The sequence below is a fragment of the Neophocaena asiaeorientalis genome, unplaced genomic scaffold (assembly GCF_003031525.2).
Source record: "Neophocaena asiaeorientalis asiaeorientalis breed wild unplaced genomic scaffold, Neophocaena_asiaeorientalis_V1.1 scaffold540, whole genome shotgun sequence".
Classification (NCBI taxonomy): domain Eukaryota; kingdom Metazoa; phylum Chordata; class Mammalia; order Artiodactyla; family Phocoenidae; genus Neophocaena; species Neophocaena asiaeorientalis.
In genome coordinates this window covers 4169471-4178142 of record NW_020172141.1, presented here as the reverse complement: position 1 = coordinate 4178142, position 8672 = coordinate 4169471, and the positions used below count along the sequence as shown (strand labels likewise).

Here is an 8672-nt window from a genome sequence, read left to right as displayed (position 1 = left end):
GCAGTTTCATTTGTAGCGATGTCTCTGAGGAGCTCCTGACAAACATTGTGATGAATCTCAGAACCATTTAGGAATGTTTGTGAGCAGTTTAACCCGTTTATGCCATCAAGAAAATAGAAGCTTCCTACATTATTAAATTTGCTTTACAGTATCGTGAGATGGATTGAAAAATAACATATTTAATTACACATGACATTTTAAAAATACACCCAGTCAGAACTGACAGCAGTAATAATCCCAAGTCCTTGGTCAAATTCTGTTATTAGATTAGTCAGGAAAAAAAATTCCCTTATATGTGTATATTCTAGCAAATATAGGTTTCTGGGTTTACCATTGTTAGCAAGGATGAGATTTTTTACAAGTGAAAACCCTACAGTGTTCCCCAAATTTTAGAATGCATTCCTTCCCAGCCACGGTGTAATATAGAAGTTTAACACCCCACATCACAGGTGGAACAACTCCTCACAGGAAGAATAGGAGAGAGAATATGTGTGATACGGTTGCCACTGCCGTAAAAGCAGCCAGCATGTGTGCCCTCTGAGGGTTGATGTGTTCGTACCTGCTGAGGTGGGCACGCCCGCACTGGGTCATACGGTCTGTGAGGGTGTGGCTTGCTGGGTGAGCCAGTGTGTCCACCAGAACGGTCACTCCTCACACAGCCTAAGGTCTTCAGGTCACCTGGGAAGGGAGGTCATTACAACTCAGGATTTTACAGGGATATCAGAATGATTCCTTAGGCATAACTGGACCTGATCTGTAGCATAAACTTTATAGAGGCTACTTAGACAATTAATTCACTTACTATGAGCATGTTTACTCTGTGCCAGGCATTTTCCACGTGTTGACTCATTGGCCCTACATCTGCGATGTAGATGCTCCTTGTGGGTGGGACGCTGAGACAGTGCGGTTCCATGAAAGGGCACATGGCCAGTGAGTAGCAAAACAAGGGTCAAGGAGGCCAGCTGTCTCCAGAGCCCACGTCTCACCCCTCCGTGAACCTGCCTCTGGGCAGCCGTGCCCACCTGGGCTCTGAAAGCACAATTTATTCATAGTCTGTGGAGCACGTGTGTGTGATGTTGTAATTTCTCTGATTATAGAGCTTATCTCCATCCCCACCAAGACCCCTGAGGACAAGAAGCCCTATCGTTTTTCTTTTTATCAATTATTTTTATTGTGGTAGAATACGCATAGCATGCCCCAAGTGTCTGCCCCTTGACCAGCACCACTCTGCCTTGATCAACAGAGCTTTAGAAATTGTGACATCAAGTCTCCCAACTTTATTCTTCTCTTCAGAATTGTTTTGGCTATTCCGGTACCTTTGCCTTTGTACATTTTAGAATCAGTTTGTCGCTATCTACCCCCAAAAACAGCTTGCTGGGATTTTGATTGGGGTTGCATTGTATCTGTAGATCAGATGGGAGGAATTGCCATTTTAACAATACTCCATCCCCAAGCTATGAACCTAGAACATCTCTCCATTTATTTAGAGCTTCTTGATTTCTTTCATCATTATGTTGTAATTTTCTGCATGTGGTGTTTTATAGTTTTCTGCATGTAGATTTTTTCTGGGTGCCATTTTAAATGGTTGGTTTTTTTTTTTCTTTTTTTTAATATGCCGTTGTTCATTGCTGGCATGTAAGAAAGTTGTTGATTTTGTGTCCTGAGACTTGGCTAAACTTGCATATTAGTTCCAAGAGGTTTTTCTGGTAGACTCTTTGGAGTTTTCTGCACAGACAGTCATGTCATCTGCGAATAAAGACAGTTTAGTTCTTTCTAATCTGTATGCCTTTTGTTTCTCTTTCTTGCCTTAGTGCACTGGCTAGAACTACCAGTAGAGTGCTGACTAGGAGAGGTGAGAGAAGACATCCTCACCTTGTTCTTTTTTGCTGATCTTAGCGGGGAAGTGCTCAGTTTCTCACTATTAAGTATGATGTCAGCCCTTGGGTTTTGTATATGTTCTTTATTAGGTAAAAGAAATACCCTTCTATTTCTGGTATTTTGAGAACCTTTATTTTGAATAGTTACTGAATTTTGTATAATGCTTTTTCTGCATCTATTGATATGACCATATGGTTTTTCTTATTAGTCTGTTAGTATAAATAACATTGATTGATTTATGGATGTTGAAGCAGCCTTGCTTTCCGGAGATGAACCCCACTTGATCATGATTCAATTGATAATATTTATTAAGGATTATTGTGTCTATGTTCAAGTGAGAAGTTGGTAGGTTTTTTTGGTAATGTCTTTGTCTGGTTTTGGTATTAGTATTGGCGCTGGTTTCACAGAATGAGTGAGGAGGTGTTCCCTCCTCTTCTGTTTCCTGGAAGAGATTGTGTAGAATTGGTATTCTTTCTTCCTGAACTGTTTGGAAGAATTAACCAGATTTTTATTGTTGTGGCATACCCTCTCCTCTCCTGAAGAGTGCTAAATGATTTCTTCAAACACGTTCAGATGTCACGTTAACCATGTACCAAAATATTTTAAAATTTAATTATTGTTAGGTTCAGGCCTATCGGATACTCTGAGTAAAACAGTGAATATTGATCAGACTTCCGAATCCTCTCTAAGCAGGAAGACGCGTCCTTGCCCCCCTTGGAGGGAGGTTTGCCGTCCCTCCAGCATCTCTGGAAAACACTTTGTTTTCCTTTTCAAATTGTTCTAGGTACATCTGTGTGGAATGTTCCACGCATTTCTTTTCCACCCCTTTCCCATGACCAATGCTGTGCTGATTTCTTCACATAACCAGGGAGCAAAATCAGTAAAATATATTCAGATGTTGAAACAGAAGCTAAATGGCTGGTTCCAGGCCTCAGCCAGTTCTGACCCCGCCCAGGAGCAGATGTGCTAAGTTCAGCCTGCTTTTCCACTGCATCTCTGCTTCTGGCTTTACGCCAGGACCTTCCCTAGTGTTCTCCTGTGACCACAAAAGAATCCAGGTTCAGGCCCAAAGTGAATTATTAAATACGTTCAGCACCATGAATTTCAGGAAGGCCTGGCCAAGCAACAGACGGAGTGCCGTCCTGCCTGCCGCCACTCCCGGCCTCTGCCTCTGCCTGCTCATTGCCAACAAAATGAGGGGGAAACAACAATAAAACATGGAATGGTGACCCTTAATTCTGGTAAAACAGCTTTCAATCAGTTCAGGACTTTTGTGGCACGAATCCAACAGAAGGAAGCAGTACCGCACAGAGGAGATGCTCGTTGCAAAGTCTGTGTGGTGAAGAAGGGACCACAGTCACATGCCATGCACTGAGAGGACAGGGGATAGTCATTCCCCTGGACAGTGCACGTCTGCTAAAATGACACAGCACAGGTGTGTGGGAAATTGTGTATGAAAAGTGTCAAAGCACGGGGCACACAGTGACGGAGCGTGTGGGACACAGGTGTGCGTTCAGAGGTAGCTTGGAGAGGTGGGAATCCTTTTACAATAATGGAATCGCGGTGACTCTTTTCAAAACTTTTGTTATATTGAAGTCTAGTTGATTTACCATGTGTGAATTTCTGCTGTACAGCAAAGTGATTCAGTTATATACATATATACATCTTTTTCATATTCTTTTCCATTGTGGTTTATCACAGGATATTGAATACGGTTCCGTGTGCTCTACAGTAGGACCTTATATCCATTCTATATATAATAGTTTGCATCTGCTGATCCCAACCCCCTCCTCCTTGGCAACCGCAAGTCTGTTCTCTGTCTGTGAGTCCGTTTCTATTTTCTATATAGATTCATTTGTGTCATATTTTAGATGTTGGGGGTAGGAGTTTATTAATTTATTTATATTTGCTGTGTTGGTTCTTCGTTTCTGTGTGAGGGCTTTCTCTAGTTGTGGCAAGCGGGGGCCACTCTTCATCGCGGTGCGCGGGCCTCTCACTATCGCGGCCTCTCTTCTTGCGGAGCACAGGCTCCAGGCGCGCAGGCTCAGTAGTTGTGGCTCACGGGCCTAGTTGCTCCGCGGCATGTGGGATCCTCCCAGACCAGGGCTCGAACCCGTGTCCCCTGCATTAACAGGCAGATTCTCAACCACTGCACCACCAGGGAAGCCCTGTGTCATATTTTAGGTTCCACATGTAAGTGATATCATATGGTATTTGTCTTTCTCTGTCTGACTCACTTCACGTAGTATGGTAATCTCTGGCTGCATCCATGTTGCTCCCAGTGGCATTATTTCGTTCTTTTTTATGGCCGAGTAGTCTTCCATCGTATATATGTACCACATCTTCTTTGTCCGTTCCTCTGTTGATGGACATTTAGGTTGTGTCCATGTCTTGGCTGTTGAGAATAGTGTTGCAGTGAACATTGGGGTGCATGGGTCTTTCCGAATTATGGTTTTGTCCAGACATATGCCCAGGAGTGGGATTGCTGGATCATAGGGCAATTCTTATTTTTAGTTCAAAACTTCTTTTAATGTGCATTGTCATGTTGTTAAAAGATGGGAGAGGCGGGAGGTCAAGTCTCACGTTTCCTAAAAGGGACAGCATCTCTTGAACAAACGGGAAGGAAAAGCTTTTCTTTTCACTAAGCACCTTTAGCACCGGCTGGGTGTTGCCTGTACCTGCCGGCTGCATGGGAAGGCCTGTGGCCCCCTATGACCTCTGCCCTCTCCCGCAGGAGCTCAGTGAGATGCTGCACACAGACCGGCCCGACTGGCAGAGCGTGATGCAGTACGTGGCCCAGATCTACAAGTACTTCGAGACGTAAGTCTGGAGGCAGTGCTTGCTGCTTGTCCCTGCTCCGTCCACCGCCCAGCTTGCCCAGGGCCAGCACACACACAAGAAACAGCCAGGTCCACCATGCCCATCTTGAACGCCGACGCACGTGGCCCGTAAGTGGAGGGGGGCCACGCTCTCTTGGGCCCCCCTTCTCCGCGGGAACCCAGCGGTGTGTTCACTGGAGCTGCCCTGAATCTCACGACAAACAGCACTTCCAAACCCCACCGTCTCTACTACAGATGCTGGCTTCTGCCTCTATAAAAACTCTCCACTTGACACCTCCCAGACCCCTCCAAAAGAAAAATGCCCAACAAAACACAAAAAGAGAAAGTTTGCTCTCAAGCAACCCTGAAACACATGAGCGCCCTGCGTCCTGGGGAAAAGACTTGCGTCCTCAGTAAGGACTTCACCACCTTTAGGTCTCCTGTCCCTTATTTGATTCTTTGGGTGGAAGATCAAACTTGAGATGTAAAGGAGCCCCTGGGTAGTTTGCTAGGTGTCCCTGGGAGGGACAGGAGGGTGTGTGTCTGGGATGCAGTCACACCAGGACCCCGTGCTCAGCGGCGGCGGACGGGAAGCCTCCGTGACTGTCACCTGCTCCGAGTGTCCTGCACGTATTCACGCCCCATCCACACCCACACGTTTGCCCCGCACGGAACCTGACAAAGTCGCTCAGACAGAAGGCACTGGCCTGTGCTGGCCGGGGTCCCCGTGCTTTTGCACAAACAGCTGGAGGACGTGTACTTCTTGGGATGCTGGGCAGACGGCGACGTAAACGGTATTTCAGCTCTGGCTGTGGTTTTAGCCCTTCCCCAGGCCGCCTACATTTGCACGGCAAAGGACGCCCTGGGGGCAGGCAGAGCCGCCTGGGGTACAGCTGAAGGAGGCAACTCGGTTTCCCTAGAGCCTGCAGTGACCCTAAGCGGCAGCAGAGCCCTCTCCAGAGCCGCCCTCCGCCTGGGAGGTGCAGGTGCAGGTAATCACCTGGGCAAATAAATGAACATTACGTAGCAAATGAGGTTCACCCCGGCCCAGGGGGATCCCGCAGCTGCTGCTTACATCAGCGCCCGTCGACCAGGGTCCTTCCCACGGCCCCAGAGCCCAGGGCAGCTGGCGCAGTACTCCCTGCAGGCTGGTAGGAGCCCTTGTTCGTAGCCGGGGCCCCATCAGTCCCTGTCCTGGGGGCGGCTGAGCTCGGCCCTCCCTCCCGGCCGCCTTGGAAGAGGCATCCGGGTCCCACGCGGCGCCCGTCCCTCCACCTCAAGCTGCCGAGGCCGCTGGCTGGGGTCCTTCTGCAGGGGGCTCGTTGAAAACACACACTCCTCACCTGCCCCGGCGTGGAGTCAGAGTACTGGGAAGGGGACCAGGGTTGCGTTCCGTATATTTTCAAAGTCCCCGAGAAGCACTGAAAGGAGAGAGTCTGGTGACGGTGGCCGTGATGATTTGTCTTCACATGGAAGCTGGAGGCACCACCCGGACAGGTGTAGCTCTCGCCTTCCTGAGGGGCGGTCCGCTGAAAGATACTCACGGTGTCTCCTCGTCCCCCGACCCTGCCTTGCTTGCTTCCCCAGGAGTGGGGTTGGGACGCTGCTGGTTGTGTGCAGCCTGGGGTCACCGTGAGGCTCCGTGTGGGAGGGGCCTGGGCGCTGCGGTGTCCTGTCTTCAGTGATCACTGAGGGGGATTCGGAATCAGCACGGAGCCTCTGCGGTGGAGGTGTTGCTGTTTCCCCTCCCCCCATGCTGGAGCTGCTACCGCCTTTAGGCTAAAAAGAGGAGAGGAGGCCATGTGCAGTTTGTTTTCATGACGCAAACAGGTTGCCTGACTGCTTTGCAGCAAGAGCACCGTTAGGGCACAGGGCACCTGTGTCCTGCCCGCAGGGACAGCGGTGGCGCAGGGGCAGGTGTGGCCCTGCGGGGCCCGGGGGTGCCGGCTCAGGCCTTTCAGCACTGCAGGGTCGGGGCAGGGTGCAGGGGGCCGCCGCGTAGGTCAGGTTTTAACTGGGGAGCTCGGAGCACAAGGTGAGTGTGGAAAACTTGAGAACACACGGTGTTTACTGTCAGCAAACCGCATCCTCCCCAGTTTTCTGTCCTGAGGTTTTCAGAGGTCACAGTATCCGTGTTACTTCCCATCTTCCATCAGCCAGTACTCTGTCACTTAAAATTATTTGGTGGTTCTACAGATCCTTTTTCCAAAAAATGTATTATTTTTATACACAAGATAGATGCAGAATGCAAGACCCCCCCAAGAGTGGAAGAGTTTTGTTTTGTTTTGTATTTTTAAAGACATGAAGAGAAGTCCATGGTTCTTTGCGTTGAGTTGTTTCACAGCTGATGGTGGCTCCACGGGCCCTGCCCACAGGGCTCGGTGTCTGGGCAACCAGGCAAATTCACCCACCTCCCATTCTGTCCCTCCTCACTTCAGAAACTACGACGGTCTTTGGTTTTCCTTCTTCACCCAGCTGTTGTTTTATAGCTTTTGTTGATTCCACCCAGAGGATCCTGAGCGGCTCACACCTGGCGTCACGGTCCCCAGACCCACAGGCTGCTTTCCCAGTCGCCCCCCACGTCCCCGCTGAGGGGACAGGCACCGCGCTGCCTGGGGACAGAGGTCTCGGTCGTCAGATACAAGCCCCTTTGCCAAATCCAGTCCTAGTTCTTCCCAGCCCAGAGCTCGAGGGCCATTTGAGAGGAGCTGACCAGTGACGTGCAGCGAAGGACAGGACCCAGCAACCTTTTTATAAAGGATTTTTAATATCGCGTGTGCCTGGCATCACTGCGGGTTTCACTTCTCCGACCCAGGTTAGAGTTGGGCTAAACCTGTGCTGTCCCGAATAGCTCAGTACCTTCGACTGCATGAGTGGAATGCAGCAGTGCGTTTGTGGCCTCATTTCTGCCAAGAGCACAGACCGTGCCCAGCGCTGTCAGGACGCAACAGAGGCGTGTGTAACTGTGAACGTGGATGCGTGCGATGTATGGCTCTGTAATATTTCTAATAAATATATTTTGTTTCTGTCTGACTGTGAATTTGTCCCAGTGACATTTATTGTTACTGTTTTCTCAAAGTGCCAGGCTTCCGTTCAGTCTGTTTCCAAACTGGCATCTTCGCGTCCCTGTTCCTCACTGGGCCGTGGTCCCCACTGCAACTGCCGGGGGTGACCAGAAAGGACTGGGTCCTGACGCCCCTTGGCCCCCTCCCCTGCACAGCCCCTTGCTGTGACTGCGGTTCCCCGGGGGCCCCGCCCTCCAGGGCCTCACGGGGTGCTGCAGAGCTGCTTGGATGTGCCCCCTGGCGGTGGGGGGCAGGAGAGGTTATACCGAGATCGCGGAGGCAGAGTGAACACGAACTTTAACAGACCGGGGATGCTGGTGTGTGCTGACACCAGGACGCTGAGCGAGCGATTCGTCAGGTGACGTGTTGTCTTCGGGCACCACTCGGAGGCCATCCTTCACGGTGCCTTTGGGGACCAGCCCTGCCCACAGGAGAGGACAGAGGAGAAGCCTCTCCACCTCCCCCTCCTCCCGCGGAGGCCCCACGCGCTGGCCTTTCCCTCCTGGGGGACTCCGTCTTCCCAGGACAGCACAGCCTGGGATGAGGGTGTGACAGGCCCGGGGCCAGGACGGTGGCCGCCAGCCACTTCCTCTGCTGGGCCGTCAGTTGCCGCGTGACGCTGCACCCAGAAGATACCAGGCTCCCCATGTGATGACCCAAAGCCGTGTCAGCGGCTCAGCCCGCATACGTGCGTGCGTGCCCACACACACGGACGCGTGGACATTTGGTGGATGGCCAGTGCCTCAGCCGTTGCCAGTCATCCCTCCGTGGCTTGGGGTCCAGCGGGGAGGTTCCTGGTCTGTGGGCCTGGGCCCCTCTCTGGACGAAGCACAGCCCGTGTGTGCTGAGTCTGCTCCCGGTGGGGCTGACCCACAGCCCATGCTCCTGGTGGTGTCTCGTGACTCAGCCT

The 8672-nt window shown here is 50.9% G+C and overlaps 1 protein-coding gene across 2 annotated transcripts in view; it reads left to right on the top strand.

Moving 5' to 3' along the window:
- Positions 1–7737, top strand: part of SPECC1 (sperm antigen with calponin homology and coiled-coil domains 1) — a 246390-nt gene extending 238653 nt beyond the window's left edge. For both annotated transcript variants that reach the window (XM_024753283.1, XM_024753292.1), the window contains one exon: positions 4613–7737. In XM_024753283.1, coding sequence (XP_024609051.1) covers positions 4613–4702 — 90 coding nt within the window. In that variant the 3' untranslated portion in view covers positions 4703–7737. The remainder of the gene's footprint in view (positions 1–4612) is intronic.
- The last annotated feature ends 935 nt before the right edge of the window (positions 7738–8672 follow it).